Source organism: Alternaria novae-zelandiae (genome assembly GCF_023758075.1).
Source record: "Alternaria novae-zelandiae strain BMP 2774 chromosome Unknown scaffold_11, whole genome shotgun sequence".
Taxonomy (NCBI): Eukaryota; Fungi; Ascomycota; class Dothideomycetes; order Pleosporales; family Pleosporaceae; genus Alternaria; species Alternaria novae-zelandiae.
Genome location: NW_026056971.1, coordinates 945,186 through 961,080, shown reverse-complemented (window position 1 = coordinate 961,080; position 15,895 = coordinate 945,186). Strand labels below are relative to the sequence as shown.

The 15,895-nt window shown below is 53.8% G+C and overlaps 6 protein-coding genes across 6 annotated transcripts; 1 reads left to right on the top strand and 5 right to left on the bottom strand.

Annotated features, from left to right (window-relative positions):
• Positions 1–561: 561 nt before the first annotated feature.
• Positions 562–1,920, top strand: J4E88_006088 (uncharacterized protein; the record flags this gene model as incomplete). Its single annotated transcript, XM_049399718.1, has 3 exons — positions 562–660; positions 771–1,025; positions 1,078–1,920. 3 exons carry the CDS (start codon positions 562–564, stop codon positions 1,918–1,920), a joined length of 1,197 nt encoding a protein of 398 aa, XP_049254731.1.
• Positions 1,921–6,940: 5,020 nt separating this feature from the next.
• Positions 6,941–7,550, bottom strand: J4E88_006087 (uncharacterized protein; the record flags this gene model as incomplete). The annotated part of the gene is made up of 2 exons (XM_049399717.1): positions 6,941–6,957; positions 7,004–7,550. The coding sequence occupies 2 exons, from the start codon at positions 7,548–7,550 to the stop codon at positions 6,941–6,943; spliced, it is 564 nt and encodes a 187-aa protein (XP_049254730.1).
• Positions 7,551–8,282: 732 nt separating this feature from the next.
• On the bottom strand, positions 8,283–9,977 carry J4E88_006086 (uncharacterized protein; the record flags this gene model as incomplete). Its single annotated transcript, XM_049399716.1, has 1 exon — positions 8,283–9,977. The coding sequence occupies one exon, from the start codon at positions 9,975–9,977 to the stop codon at positions 8,283–8,285; it is 1,695 nt and encodes a 564-aa protein (XP_049254729.1).
• Positions 9,978–12,130: 2,153 nt separating this feature from the next.
• J4E88_006085 (uncharacterized protein) lies at positions 12,131–13,055 on the bottom strand (the record flags this gene model as incomplete). Its single annotated transcript, XM_049399715.1, has 3 exons — positions 12,131–12,584; positions 12,649–12,799; positions 12,863–13,055. The coding sequence occupies 3 exons, from the start codon at positions 13,053–13,055 to the stop codon at positions 12,131–12,133; spliced, it is 798 nt and encodes a 265-aa protein (XP_049254728.1).
• A 464-nt stretch (positions 13,056–13,519) lies between these two features.
• J4E88_006084 (uncharacterized protein) lies at positions 13,520–14,173 on the bottom strand (the record flags this gene model as incomplete). The annotated part of the gene is made up of 1 exon (XM_049399714.1): positions 13,520–14,173. The coding sequence occupies one exon, from the start codon at positions 14,171–14,173 to the stop codon at positions 13,520–13,522; it is 654 nt and encodes a 217-aa protein (XP_049254727.1).
• Positions 14,174–14,724: 551 nt separating this feature from the next.
• On the bottom strand, positions 14,725–15,570 carry J4E88_006083 (uncharacterized protein; the record flags this gene model as incomplete). The annotated part of the gene is made up of 1 exon (XM_049399713.1): positions 14,725–15,570. The coding sequence occupies one exon, from the start codon at positions 15,568–15,570 to the stop codon at positions 14,725–14,727; it is 846 nt and encodes a 281-aa protein (XP_049254726.1).
• Positions 15,571–15,895: the final 325 nt, after the last annotated feature.

The window sequence follows — 15,895 nt, the reverse complement described above, 5'->3', positions numbered from 1 at the left end:
GGCATTTAGCGCGTTTGGCGGACCGTCGCCGTCGTCGCTGCATGGGGCGGGCAGGGATAAAAACGCCATGCCAGTAGAAGCGGCGAGAAGGTTGAGTTCGGGCACGCGGTGGGTAGTAATAGCGGCCGCTCCAACCTGAATCTCCTTTTTCGCTTCCACGCTCTTGGGTCCCGTCGTCTCCTCCACGCGCTTCGAGAAGCCTTTCACTCCACAGCCTCCCTCGCCCAACTCTGCCCTTCTCTCCAACGCTCCTCGTGCAGACCACACCCGCCTACACGCCGCCTGCACGCCCGTCTCGAAGCGCCGCCCTACACCCTCCCCTCCACCCTCCGCCCCGACTGGCTTGGCTCGCCCACGCAGCACTGCCCGTCGCTCTCACCTGCAGCCGACGTTGCGGCCCGCCTGCCAGTATTTTGTGACACCTCACCCGCCCCAGAGGATCTCCCGCACCACCACCGACCTTCTCTTTACTATCTGCGCTGCTGCCAACCCAACCGCTGCGTCGCACTGGGAGAGCCCCCGCCGTGCCAGCACCGCACACGACCACCGCCGCGCGACACCATGTTCCCTCACCAGGGTGGCCAAGGCCAGCTTCCCGCCCACTGGCAACCGCCCACGGCCCAGCAGCCTCCCAACGGCGCCTATGCCCAGCCTCCGCATGTAAGTGTCTGAAGGGCAGTCACGCGTGCCTGCACGTCATCTGGCTGCCTGCCTCTGGTAGTCTCTCTCGTAAGCTGGGTGACAGCGCGCTGACACTTGACGTCGACTAGATGAGCACCACGCTCCCTCCTCCGCCGCCCCAAGAGCCCCGTCCCGACATGGCTCAACATCCGCAGTACCAGCACCAGCAGCCCTACCGCCTGCCAGGCCCCAATGAGTGGACGCGCGCTCCTCCTCCCCCCGATCCATACCGCCAGCAGCACCAGGGCCCGCCTCCACCGCCGCAGTACGTCCAGCAGCACCACCAGCCGCCAGCTCCCCGCCAGCGCACTGCAATTGCCTGTCGCTACTGCAGACGTCGCAAGGTACACCACGGCCCACGCCATTGACTCGAGACTGCCTGCTTACCTTACCTAGATCCGCTGCTCCGGCTTTGAGGCAACCGAGGACGGCCGCTGCTCCAATTGCATGAGATTCAACCAAGACTGCATCTTCACCCCCGTGTCTGCCCAGACGCAGGCCTTTGTTCCCGCCCACACTGTCTGGCGCGGTGTCGGGCAGCCACCGCCCATGTACGGCGCCTACGGGCAGCCTCTCCCTCCTGCCAGCCACGCCGAGCCCTATGGCCAGCCGTCGCGCCAGCCGCACTATCTGCCCAGCCCCACTGCAGGTCCGTACCCAGCTCATTCTGACTATGGTCCGCCTAGTGCTTCTCCAGATGAGGCGAGCCGTGACGCGCTGGCAGGCAGGAAGAGACTCCACCCAGAGCCTCACACTCCTACCCTGCCTCCGCCGCATCCTGGCTCAGCGTCACAGGCCCCTCATCGAGGCACTGGGCAAGATTATGCCTATCCAGAGCCACCGTCTCTAACATCGGGCGCTTCAACAGCATCGACCCCCGCTCCCTACTCATCCGCACCTCCTCCCGCCCAACCATACTACGCTGCTCAGCCTCCGCGTCAAGGCTCCCCACAGAGCGCCTATCGCTACGAGCCGAGTCGCACCTCGTCCTCGCCACACTCCCAAGCACCCACGACCCCTGGTGCCCCGCCGACGCCCTATTACGCAGCTCCACCGCAGCCCAACGGCGTCTTGCAGCCACCACCCGCGCGCACCGATGGCAGAACCCCACCGCCACCTACATCGCAAGCCTCGGCTAGGCCCAGCATGCGCATCAATGATCTCGTAAGCGATAATGGCCCCGCCCGCAGCTCGACCGATTCGTCCATGCTCAACATGCTCAACCGCCGCCCCATGTAAAAATCTGCCTCGCGCAAGTGGAGACGCTCTGGAGCTGGTCTTTCGAGAGCGCTACACATTTCGGATTAAGCGAAGAGCAAAGAGCAAAATTTCCCATCGAATCTGTCAGCCGTCGTTTCTGCTTTCCAATGTACAATCTATCTTCGCGTCCAATCGACGCTTGCTATCGCAAGGAGTTCTGGCTGGCAACAGCGTGATTTCTGGGCGGCTATCTGAATCTTCAAGAGCGACAAAGATCTTTCAACGTTTTCTACTTTAATACTCACGGATCATCCTACTGTCTCTCCCGGTCTTCCATCTCGAGTGACCTAAACTACTACACTGGGTGGTTATTCTGTCTTTTCCCGCAAACATTAGAACTGGGGTTGCATCATCACATGGAGGCTTCGTTGATATTTGCATCATCGTAGCGTGGGTTGGGTCCGGCATTCATGTGCTTCGCTGCATATTGGCTGGGGTAGTGGTCGCTTGTGCTTTTTGGTGCCTCTTTCCTATCGTACGTTTTTACGCTGGTTTTTCGCGGTATTCCCCTTCTCGGCCTGTCTCTACCGCATCTGAAAGTCTATATGGGAACTATTACTGGTGGGTGGCAATCTGATTTAAATCGCAAAGCACTTTGAGAAAGCGAACGTTTCGCGCATCGTCTTGTACGTAGTCTCCTTTTTTCTTTACTAGCTATCTAAATTGGAGACGTTCGCTGGTGCAATACTTGCTCGACCCTCTGCATGCCTTGATGAACGGCGCACTGCATTTGGAGCACGTCAGTGCTGATGTGCTCATGTTCAATGCCGCATTTCCGAGCTGATCCTACCCGTCGAACCACTTCTGATGCCCAGGTCGATCTGTCATGCTCACCCATCGCTCCTGCCTGCAGTGCCAACCAGCCTGCCCCTTGTACGACGGTATTGCCAAGACACGTGCCAGTGATAAATTTTGACATGCAAATCACATGGCACGTTACGCACGAGAAGCCACGCAGGGCAGCCGATGGTAGGTACACGAGAGCGGGTACGCACGTGTTGCACCTTCCTTTCCAGGGCAACACGTTCCATCCAAAAACAAAGGTCAACCAGATTCAGCCACCTCCACGCCCCGATCTTGATCCCATGGGGCGGACTTTGTTTTGGTATCGATTGTACCGTTACCATACCAAGTCTTCACTGACACTTGCCTGACAGGTGTACGTGCATAATTCAATTACGCCCACACGGAAAGGCACCGCACAGCACTTCTACCACGGTACGGCCTCGGGGTCTCGGCGAGCCGGAGCGCTGCTACCACGCAAGTTTCGATCTGTCAGTCTCGAACTACATCGGCACGGGACGTGATGGGTTCCACGGTAGAAAGCCAAATGGAATCATCTCAGCCCGTCGACTAGAACGTCGCCGTCTGTCATCTCGCGGTACGGCGCGTCCTGGCATGCACGATGTAGTCAACATGATTTCACCATTACCACTATCATGATTGTGTCTCGCGGCTCAGACGCAGGGTGGACTACCATCGTCCGATGATGGCTCGATGGTACTATGCACTTGCACCAAATGCCACCAGACATCAGTTGAGGCTCTAGATTTCTAGCGTACCACGATACCACTTGATCAGCTGATGAACCCAGAGGCTCTATTACTCTTCTGTCTCCTCAAGCTGCCGCGCGGTGCAGCATCGTACCAGAGGGCAGGTTCTGGATCGCACTCCGCCGATGTTGACCTAACGAACGAAGGGCTTGGCCATTCGCATGTCTCACATCTACTGGCTATTGACACGCTGGCCGTTGCATGGTTTGGCCGCTATAGCGTACCGTTCAAACTCGACCTTGACTAACGGAACGGTGCGAGCAGGCAGGACCTGTTTGATTCGCTGCCACAAGGGGAGACAACTCCGTCATGAGAACTGCCAAAGCATGCAGGGCAAAAAAGCAAAAAGGTCGAGTTTGGTTCTAAAGTGATTTAGCGCACCGCCGTCTGCCTGCCTCGACGCGCATACTTTCTTTGCCTGGGCCGCCAACACGGACACTATTCAGCTGACATATATCGCACCACTCAATTTTTCCTTCAGGCAGACAGACAGGTCGTTTTTCCATGGTTCAGGGTTGCGGCGATGTAATCGAATCTGGAAAAGTATATCGTGGGTAACCGCATGTCACGAATCAACATTAGCCTGTCAGCGTTTCAGTCGAGCAAGAATTATCTTGCTCTCATAAGCCAGCCAGGACCAGGGGTGGTTTCTAGTATGCGACTCGCTTTCAGCCGATCGTAATATAGTAATCCCTCACACGTCTATAGGGTCAATCGCTGTTGTACGAAACGAACGTGCTCGGTAACCCCCTCTAACTCCGAATTCGGACCTGGTCAAGCTAAATAGTCGTTGCCCGTCACGGGACGGTGCGAGCAGAAGTTTCGAGCCGGGATGTCGATGTCGCAAATAGCCGGCTAGACTGAGTCGAGCAACGGGCGAGCCCTGACCTTTTCCCTTCCTTGTACAAGTCATGTTAGTGTACCGCTCTTTGTCTTCCTTCCTCTGGGCTTCGCAATCGCATCTCGGACGGAGCAAGTCCGAAGCCCTTGGTGTAAGCTGTAGTGAGAAAATGTAGTGCTGACCAATGGAAAAAAAGGTTCCGCTGGTGTACGATAGCGAAAGTCAAACTCTCAAGCGCGTTCAAGGCAGTTTTGATCCTGATCCTGCTTGCGCATCGCACAGCCCGTCGCGCACCCTTGGCAACAACACACGGATGCAATTTTTTGCGCGTGCTTTGCATTCGGGAGCAAGCACACGACGCGCCTCCACAAGTCAGTTTTTTCCTCTGGCTGGCTTAGCCAGGTGCTGTGCTGTTGCTTGCCGCTGTCCGCCCGGCAGAAAGGATTCCCACCCTGGACCCATTTCCTCCGTGCCATCCCTTGCAACCACGCATGGCATGCTGTAACCGACATGTCAAATGTGCCACGTACGCCTGCGACCCCATCAGTTCCGCCGCCCGAGCCGTGTGTGTGTGCTCGCGTGTCGAAATCTGCGTTCCCATCACACATCCATCACACATCATCGCCTGACGGGAAGCAAGTAGCCTCGCCTTGCCTTGAATTTGAGCTTTTGCCAGTGCCAACGAACTACGCCGCATGGGCCGATCGTGTTGCTATCCCTGTTGGCGTGCTTTCCTAAGCTATCAGCATGCTTACCACACCACGCCATTCCTTCGTCCTTGTAACAACACTATTCTAATTCCACATGCTACATCCCACAAGCTCTCAGCGCTTAGAGGAAAAACTCAATGCATGCACCATCCCCCCTCTCTCCCTCCCTCCCTCCACCAACAAACCAGCGGTGAGCAGCGGGAAGGAGCCCTGACCTACCCTGTGCTTGACCCTCTCCGTGCCCACTGCCCACACCATTGCTCTCCTCTTAGCGCCCTGTAGCATCGGCCCCAAGGATCTAGCGTACCGTGTTTCTTGCAGCGGAAAAGGGGTTAGGTTGGCTGGCGGTGCCTCGCTGGGGAGCCATGTGCGTGCGGTAGGGATCTGGGTTCATGCGGCGGACCGCAACATGTCAGGTTAAAGTGGAGATTGGGACGAGGGCAGGCGGGCGGTTTGGCCGATTTTCCTTTCTGGTGACGCGGGGTGCGAGGGGATGAGCGAGGTTGGAGGGGGGCTGTGCGAAGTATGTTGGAGGTGGGACGAGACATGTTTTGTGCTATGTTGGGTGGGCTGTCGTGGTTTCTTCACCGTGTCACTGCTTGACATGCGCAGTATGATTATGACTCGATGGAAGTGGCACAGCAGTTCCTTCGCGTCTAATGAGACTGCGCCACTTGCAGGCATGATAGATTGAGGCTGCTAATTGCTCGTCTTCAAGTCGCATAGAGATAGACAGGCGCTATGCTATGTACGGATGATCCCATTGCTAAGCTACACGTTTACTAGAAACACGAACGTATCCGCGGATACGTATCAGTTGGTCATATCTTTCCGACCTGTAGATATGAGCCGTAAAGGCTTCTACTTAGATACTATCTCGAACGGCGCTTTCAAGCCCCGGAAAGCGCACGTAGCTCAACGAGCTTCCGATAACGTCTTTGAGATGGCTTGGTATATCTGAGCTCAGAAGGATTGTTCAGGATGCATATCCCACCTCGTCCAAGGAAAAAGAACTGAACAGGTCTGCAGACTACATTGAAACAAAAACTTGCAAAGTAGGTGACCCAACGTCAACGTAGGCTCCAGGCTGTTCAAATTTTCCCTAGGTGGGCGTGATCCTCATAACGGCCATCATGGCGATCCTTCGCCATCTTTGAGGCTATTGCATGTTCATGCGCTGTCTTCCTCCTCAACCTTGCTCAATGCGAAATGGCCCCGCTAAATCCCAACACAGCAATGCATATCCTACAATCGCATCCTCGCCCACTTCTGAGGCTCAGGAATATGGCGAGGACTGCAGTCAGCATACGGATCTTTGGTGCAGAGCTTCCATCTGCCTCTAAAGAGATCCCATTTCTCTTTCAGTGGCTCATTCATCGCCGCCATCGACGCCATTCCAACCCAGACGTACTGCTCAGCAACTTCTCCTTTTACTGTATAGCAGTGTCTGTCTCTAGTCGCCTGCTTCCAGGACTTCAACTCCGAGAAATTGATCGAGACCGGTCCAATGATAAGTGTGGACCTGTCAACCTTCTCTTGGATATTCGCAGGGTAAATTAACTCCCTTCTGGAATACCAGACCAATCTTTTCCACTCGTTTCCGAAAGGCAGAGTCCAGACACCTTGGCCTTGTAAGAGATGGGTAGGTACCAAAGCCCGGATGACGCAGACATCTGTTGGTGATTTGATGCGGCTGCATGTATATGCTGCAAAGTGCTCCGAGACCCAGTTTTGAGTACTCCAACAGTAGCCCCTTCTTTCATTGTGGAAGTCACCTGTAGGGATTCCTCTTCCGAATTGGAAATTCAGGTCGAGGTTGAGCGAGTGTTCCCCAAAAACTCTCTCGAGTTGTGCTGCTGACGTTGACCGGTAGAGAGTTGTGTGACCAACTCGGGTCAAGTGGTACTTTGACCTGTCATCAGGGGCGCCGCCACGTAGCGAAGCGAACGGGGTCTTACCGGACTGAATAACAGCCAGGTTTCGGTTGAGTCGTTCACTCAAATTCTTGAGAGTCCAAAGATTTTCGAAGACAGTCTCCAGTATCCAGTAACTCAACCACTGGGTGCTTCTCACGTCTTCATACTCAGGGTCCATGACCTTCTCTTGCAACTCCGCGGAAATTCCGATCTTACTCATACTGGTCCGCTCGTCATCAGAATCATGACCGCCGAAGTTCACAATGCGAGCGATTATGGCGTCTTCGAGGTCGGCTTCGTCGTCACGGGTCCAGGTAGCGAGGAGCGACTCTGCGGCGCTTGACGTGAATCCTAGAAATTCGAACGCCTGCATGGAGTACAGATGAAGTGGTACCTCGAGGTCAGGATGTGGTTGTGCAACTTGGGCAGAGGAGGATGACGCGCTGGATGCCATCACAGTATCCGGAGGTGACAAGAGTTGACCGGAGATTTTTCTTGTACCGTTGACCGGTTCTCCAACAAGCGTGCGATCATACTTCTTGACGTTGGACAGGACCCATTCTGACAAAATGTCCTTCGGTAGACTCATGATGGGCGGAGGTGTGATTTTGATTTATCGAAAAAGAAGATGAGTGGCGAGAGTAGGTTTTTGGAAAAAACTGTCTTTGGTAAAGAAAGAAAGAAGAAGGAAGGAAGGAAAGAAGGAGAAGCGCAGACAGAATTTATATGGCTGTGGGAAGTAAAGGCAGGGTGAGAGCGAAGTAAAGGTGGGGCGAGAGCGCGAGTGAAGTCGGAGTGAGAGCGCAAGTGAAGGCAGAGACTAGCGCGTGACCGTAGAGTCAGAGGATTGCGATCTCTCTTATTCGATAAGGATTACCTTTGCGTATGTGGTGGTTATGTATTTCGGGAGTCATGAGTGGCTCGTCTCGCTCTGCGTCATCGCAGTACCACGGATGGAATGGAAGGAACCGAAGTATGGGTCGATACTTCATCTATCCACTCGCCCAAGGCGTGTAAGCAAAACAAGAGATGTTACGGCATGAATAAGGCGGACAACATGATGGATATGCGGCCATTGAAATGGCTTCAGCCTTGCTGTCAGCTGATACAATGGTGGGAATAGAGTATTCAAAAATGAATGCTCACTCCTCTGACCTTTTCAGCACTCACGTCCGTGCATAGTACGATATAACCAGGTCTGGTTTACATTTGCTTGAAAGAGTTATCTAGGTCTACAGTGTGAGACGTCTCACGATAGCTCCCGCTTGAAGTAATCTCATACACTCTTCCACCACCTTTCGTTGGTACCTCGACTAAGGTTTTATCTACCTTTATTGAAGTCTTCGCTTCGCACACTCTCAGTCTCAGAAATGTACTGTCTAATACCCTTGTACCTCCACCTTCTGAAGTATGCATTGGGCGTGGTAGCTGGGCAATCTAGCCCTGATCCAGCTCCATTGCAAGTAGCATACACACCAATCAGCGTTCCTACGAACGAGCCAGATGGACTCAGCTGCTCTGTTGAAGCTCTACCAAACGAGATCGGTCTTGACTTGCCGTGCGCTAGCATAGCCGAAAAGACATAAGTCCTTGGATCCGGCATCGTGATCTCGAAGCGCATAGGCTTTCCAGACCAAGATGCGGGCACAGGCGTCTTCTTCTCCTCATGTTCCGTAGAGTTGTAACGCAGATACGTCGACCCATTACTGCGCATGAGTCCGAGCTGGATGTTTGCCGTCTGCCACAGGAAAGCGGTCACACCAGCTTCTTCACCATCAGCTTTCGGATCGAAGGATAGATCTACGCTAAACTTGAACGTGCTATCCGTCTGACGGCGCCCGATGAAGTTCACAGCCCTTGAAGCTGGGTCAGACCCGCCTGGCGAGCCGGCGAGATTGTTGCGACCAAGAGCGACTTGCAGACCCTTTTGCGAAGTCTTGAACGCGCCTTCGCGAGGAACACGCCAGTAGACGAGGTTGCGTGGAATTGTCGAGTTTTGAGGGAAGTCGTAAACATCTGGGTCCGAGTTGAAGGGTCCATCACCCGGAACATCTCTTGAGCGCGCAGGTAGTTGCCAGCCAGTCATCTTGCCTCTTACAGGTTGGAATACGGGCCACTCGCCTTCCTCCCACGTAACTGGCGTGAGTACCATTTCGCGCCCCATGGGGAAGGATGTACCATTTGGACCCACGCGCGTCGCGAGCGCGCAAGACCACCATGCGCCGTTGTTATCTTGGAAGAGGTCTGCGTGACCAACGGTCTGGAAGTACTCTGATGTACCGCGGTTCGTCAGATGTGGGTTGTATGGGCTGGGAGAGTAAGGGCCCGTGATGTTTCTGGCGCGAGCCATGGTGACTGAGTGGTCTTCGGCTGTTCCGCCCTCGGCAATCAGCAGATAATACCATCCGTCTTTCTTGTAGAAGTGTGGACCTTCGGGCCAAACACCGCCGGTGCCATTCCAGAGCGAAATTACAGGTCCCATTTCGCCAGTATCGATGTCCATCTCCTGCACGATGATTCCCTGGGTTGCGACATACACTTTGCCGTCATCATCCCAGAAAATATCGGGATCGATCTTGGGAGCCTCGAACGTCACTGGATCGCTCCATGACGCGTCGTCGAAAGGATCTGTGGTCCTGAACAAGACACCTGCCTCCATGTCTGATCCGAGATATTCGCAGATGACGTAGAAGACACCCTCGTGGAATCGCAAAGTCGCTGCGTACATGCCTCTTTGTTGACCATCGCTGGAATAACTATAGCCCAAAAGCTGTGATTCACGGTTCCATACGTGGCTGATGTGTTTCCAGTCGACTAGGTCTTTCGATGCGTAGATGGGCAGCCCGGGGAAGGATATGAAGGTGGAAGTTACGCAGAAGAACGTCCCGTTCACGTTGACGCATGATGGATCGCTGTGCCAACCTGGAAGTACTGGGTTGAGGAACGTTGAGTTCTGCGCGAGCGCTGGAGCTGCGCATGCGAGGACAGTTGTCACGATGCTTCGTAGAAACCGCATCGTGAAGAATTCCAGAGGGTCTCGACAGAGTCCACTCTCTACGCGGCAAGGTGGGACGCTTTATGCGTACCGTCGACCTTACGACCAAGAGGCTGGTACTTGCCTGCTGTGGAGAAGCGCGATCGACGGCCGTCTCGCGTACCAAATTGTGCCCATTTAGCCAGACTGCTTCCGCAGTGCTATTGCTGTTGTCATCGAACACACAACGTATTTTAACCGTTATGCAGGGTGACGCGAATATACGATGAGCTGCAGAGCCACCGGGCTTAATGAGCTTCCCAGATCCGAGGCTTCATAGAGATTGCGGAGAAATGTATGTCGATCTTCGCGAATGCGCCCGCTGACGTAAAGTTTTTCCGTGCCTGGTGATCGGATGCTGTGAAGCTTTCCAGAAATCCAGCATTGCGTTCCGTGGAACGCAGGTACGTGGCTGGATGCAAGCTGGCTGTCGTCAAATATCACATGCTTGAAGCTACACACCATTATCGCACTTAACAATGCGAATGAGATCGAGTATCCAGGAAAGAAGTTGGCAAGATGAGGCTCGCTGTTCGGAACATTGAGTTCCAAGTACGCGGGGCCGTTAGATGGTGTACACTGCACGTTCCAAGGTTCTGTTCAGGCAGGAGCGGGGTGCCCCGCTCTGGGGAAGCTCAACTCCGAGATCGCCTCATGCAAGGAAAAGCTGAACACCCTAGAGACTACATTAAGGTAAAGATATGCAAAGTTAGTAGCCTAACGTCAACGTAGGCTCTATGGTGTTTAGTTTTTCCCTTGTATAAGGTGAACTCGCGCCACTAGTTAAACTTACAAAGACGACGAGCAGGCTGGTAGACATGTGCACATCTAACACCCTCATGAAGATAGCTATACACGTTGAAGTGTATTGGTTGATCAATCTGACCAGCTATCTGCATGCATACCCGATAACACTAAAGAAGAACCTCCCGATACAAGTGCCCTTAACGCCAGTCCATCATTTGTCTTTTTTGCGTATATCCTTCCCACTTTCTCTATTCAAAACGAGCAGACTCCGGCCAAACTCCGCCAATCCTGCACGGAAGCCTGCACGGAAGCCTGCGCGCCAGCGATCAAATCCGACAACCTGAACCGCTCTGTTTCGTCGGCGTCGCCTTGCGGGGGTTTCAGGTTCCGCCTGAGGCTGAGGGGCCACGGGGGGCTGAGGTGCCACAGGCAGATCCTCTTCCCCGCCATCGTACGTGTATCCGGGAGGCGGTATTCCGCTTGGAACATGGCTTCCGATTAAAGGCCGACGTTCGCTTGGGCCTTCATACGGAGTATGCTGGATTGAGCTTGTGCTGTCGTTGGGTGGTCCTGTGTAGGGCAAGATGTCCATACTGTGTGATCTGGACGCATTACGGGACCCAGTGAGCGGCGCATTTTCGAATTGAAATGGACTACCGAGACGTGGACTGGGGGAAAAATAGTCACCGTTGTGCCAAGGCCTATTCAAGAAGGCTGCGCTGAATGGGTGCGCTGATGGTCCAGCCGTCGAGGCTGCATCATCCGAAGCTCGTTGCAGTTCGTTCTGCTCATGGAAGTGCTCAGATGCAGCGGCTGATAAGTCGGAAGAAGAAGAATACCCAGACGACACAGAGCCGGGGGACCCCCCAGGTAAAGCTTGGTCTTCGGCAGAGACCTCAGTAGAGTCGTAGAAGTCATCGCCTGCTGGCATGTCGTGATCGAACTCATCGTGTTCTCCTGGCAGTCCAGCGCCTCCTCGAAGAGTACCAGTCGTGATCTTGTATGGTCCAGACGTATGGTTTGCATGCTTGTCCGAAGTACGCTGCTGACTTGTATACGTCAAGTCGATCGTTGTCGAGATTTGCTGCGAGTCTGTGGGCCGAATAGCGAGTGCTTGAGGTAGCTTTGCGGCATGTGTATGTATGTGCGAAGGTACGGAAGCATCGTCCGAGCTATTGAATACGCCTCGCGAGTAGGGAAAGGGAAGAGCTGCCATGATAACGATGGGTCGGGGTATGCTGGTTGGATAACGAAAGCCAAGCAATGTAATACTGGTAGAATAAGCGGTGATCGGGTCGGGATGATGGAGTTGCGTGGGAGAAAAGATGGTGGCTTTGTTGATGCCTATAGTAGGCGGAATGGGATTGCGCCTGCGTTCTGTATGTGCCTCAAGGCGGAACTTCTTTCCCATCCCAGTCCCAACACCTCCCTCGTCCTTCAGGCGCCACTTCCCTGATCACATCAATCAGTCTTTCTGCGACCCAGTCGCGCTCGAATAGCTTTTCCTTCTTGACGTTGCTCCAGAAGTCCTTGCTCAATCCTGTTTTGACAGTTCCAGGATGCAAGGCAACCGCCATCGCGTTGTCGCCAGAAGCAGTCCTCAGATGATTGTCGAAGGTCTTGACTACCTGATTGACACCAGCTTTTGAAGCGCGATAGCTGTACCATCCTCCGAGGCGGTTGTCGCTGATACTGCCGACTCGAGCTGACATTATAGCTATCGTAGCTACATCTGGTAAACCTGTCATGTCCTCTTGGTCCTTATCGACGACTGCGCTTTTCCTTGGAAGGAAGGGAGAGAAGTGCTTGAGCATCAGCATTGGGCCTAACGTGTTGGTGCGGCTGGGTTTTGGTGCATCAGATCAGCACATGTATCATGTAAACCTGGGATAGCGGCATTACTCACAAAGTCAGCAAAGCATCGTCGGCTTTGATCTGGGCTGGTGACTTCTCCGGAAACAGAATCCCGGGAACCATCAGCGCGAGCTGAAGCTGATTGGGACTACCGCCGAACTGCTTCTTGCAGGCCGCTGCGGCATCCGCGATACTCGTCTCGTCTAAAACGTGGTCAACACTTGATCATCGTTGTACACACAACACCATCAATGCTCGTTACATACCCAGAACGTCCAACTTCATCACCGACAATCGCGACTCGTCGACGTCCAAGCCATCGAGCAACTCTTCCTTGGTTTTGTCAAGGTCCTTCCGCGCCGTTGCGACAACGGGCGCGTTTGTGGTTTGCAGCACCCGTCTTGCGAGCGCGAAGCCTATGCCCCGCGAGGCAGGTGAGATCAATGACCACGGCGGCATCGCGACGGATATGAATGAAAGACAGTAAGAGATGCCATGGTCACGACATTCCGGTGATACTTCACAAGCTACGCGAAAAGTGGTCGGGACGCGATCGATGATGACATACATGCCCGTGGATCGGCTAGTATAACATTGGTTAGCGTCGACATACTAGCGCGGTTTCCACACAGCCCGGGCTCAAGCCTGGCTACATTCAGGGCATTCACTCTTCACGACTGGAGACATGTTGGGAGAGCACAGCTTCTATGTCTTTCTACCATACATGGCAAAGGATCGTACGATATCCTGACTCGACATGAGTAGCACCTGAGCTCTGTGTCGCAAGTAGCGCAGCCAGAACAACGCATCGTCAGTTCGCAATAAAATACAATGTGTGCAGCAGTTCCAAAGTCTCATCAACCAACTCATCTTGACACAGCAATCAAGACGAGTAGAGCTAGGTAATGCTCTTCGTCTACGCCCTACTCGTCATAGATATCGATATCGAAGTTGTCCCAGTCGTTAGGCTCCATCACAGCTCCTGCGCTTGCCGGCTCCGCACTGTCATTCATCTCTGGTTTCTGTCCTGTTTGCTCGCTACGTCTTGCCTCTCGCTGTTCGTAGTCCGTCTTCTGCTTCTGGGCCCATTTCTCGCGCATGTCGTTCTTTTTGGCACGGCGCAACGCGGCTTGCTGCTCCTTGGCGCTCAACTGCTCTTTTACTTTCTCGATCTTGGCGTTCAAGTCTTTCTCTTCAGCGGCGGCGGCGCGTTTTGAAAGAATGCGGCGTGCTCTGATAAGGTCTTCCTTGACTTTGAGCTTCGCTTTCAGCTCGCGCAGATCGCTGCTCACTTCCTCAAGCTTGGTCTTGATGTCCACCTGTGCAAGTCGAAGCTCCTCGTTCCTATCTTTCCGAGCGATGGATTGTTTGGATTTGTAAACGATCTCTGAATCGTGGGATATGAGGCCGGATATTGCATCAGCTGGCTTTGGGTCGCCTGCATCGCCATCGGTCATGGGAAGTCCTTGTTGAAGAGGGAGAGCAGGCGGCTTGTACTCTTCCGCGCTCTCGCGACGTGATTGAACCGGGCCTCCAGCTTCTTGCTCCGCGTTTTCGGGGTCTGCGGTCATGGTCATGTTTGTGAGCGACATCGCTGTGTAAACTGGCAGCACGGAACAAGAGGTGTGAGTTGTTGTAACAGTGGGCTCGGTCGGGAGGGAGTGGGCGAGTTTGTGTGATCGTTCCAGAGATTTAGAGTGTCGAAAATTCTGCTCAAGGCGAGCGTAGTAGTTCAAGTGAATGTGAGTCTCAACTTTCTGTTCAAGCACTGCCTAGTCTTGGCGTTTCTAAGGTCGCGACGTGACGCACACGTGCTCGCTTGCAACAGTACATTCAGCCGAAAGACTAAAATGACGGTCAAGAAAACATGTAGGTAAACGTTCATGCTGCCAAATCGATGTTGATTCGGAAGCTTTGAGAGGCCCAGACCAGAACAAAATAGCCCCACCGATCACCGGTATGGTACTATCACTATCAAGAACCTCCATCCAAACCTTCTTCAAGCGCTGCTAGTCCGAGTTCAACGCAATAGTAAGAGGCACAACTAAGCTAATCGCCAAAGAACCATAGACTTACGTCAAAGCCGCAACGAAAAAGCCCAAGTAAGCGAGACAAACTCTCCAAACATCTACCCTCGATCCATACGACTCCTGATCCACGGCTCATACTTCCTCCGCGTCTCTTCGTCGCCGTAGATATCAATGTCAAATCCATCATCCGCAATCATCCTCTCCATTTCCACACGCCTTTTGCCCTCTTCCTCTTTCTGCGCTGTCACAACCGTCGCTTCCGTCACCTCAGCTACAGTCTCTGTCTTGACCTCTTCCTCGGGTGCCTGCTTGGTATGCGGCCCTAGAAATGGATGTTCCAAGCCCAACCCCTCCATCTCTCGATGCACTCTGATCCTCCACTCTTTGAACGCCAGCCCTTTAGGACACTGGTCGAAACGCAGATGCCGATATACAAAAGCATCCTCTGCTTGCCAACTCCGCTCGTTCGTCTGAGCTAGTTTCCGCCATGCGTCGATATCTTGGAGGTCTGGATATTTCGGGGCGAGTTGAAGTGCCTTATCTAGTTGATCCTTGCGCCGCCCTGAATCTTTCTTTCGATGGTCATTCTTTTTAGGAGGTACTGGCGCTTCCACTTTCGGTCGTTTGTTACGGTCGGCGTCGAACGCGTTCGGACGCGGCGGGCGGGTATGCTCGAATTTCGTCTTCTTTCCTGGCCCTTGTGCATGCTCGGGCCTTCTGTTACCGGGTTGATTTCCTGAAGCCTTGTCATACTCGTCCGTTGCCTGGACCTCGCCCCCAGCCATCGGATACTGCTCATCTTGAGTGTCTTCCCACTTCCTCCTCCTGTTCCTTCCTTGCGCAGGTGCCACGTCTCCAGCACGTCCTCTGACTGAGGTAGCGCGTCCGGCCTGCGCCCTTGCGTCTCCTACATTTTTCGCGCGGTCGGGATGTACGTAAGCCATGTCTCGGTCTGTGTACGTAGTAAATATCGTTGCGTTAAAAATATATAGCGAAAGGCGCGTGTTGTGAAAGTAATACAAGGTAGTATCTGCCGGGTGAGTGTAGGAATGTTCAGTATGATAGTTGCGGTAACTTACGACTCTTATTCCAAGTGCAAGCGCTCGACGTGTTCGCAGACAAGGCATCCGCAGTGAATCGTGACTTCCAAGGTTGGTGACCCACCTGCTCTTGTGGTTGCACTACCCTCGCTCGCCAGGCACCAAGCAACAACGTGACAACAACCTCTCTAGTCGCATAGATATTAAGGAAATATTAGTAACGTACCGA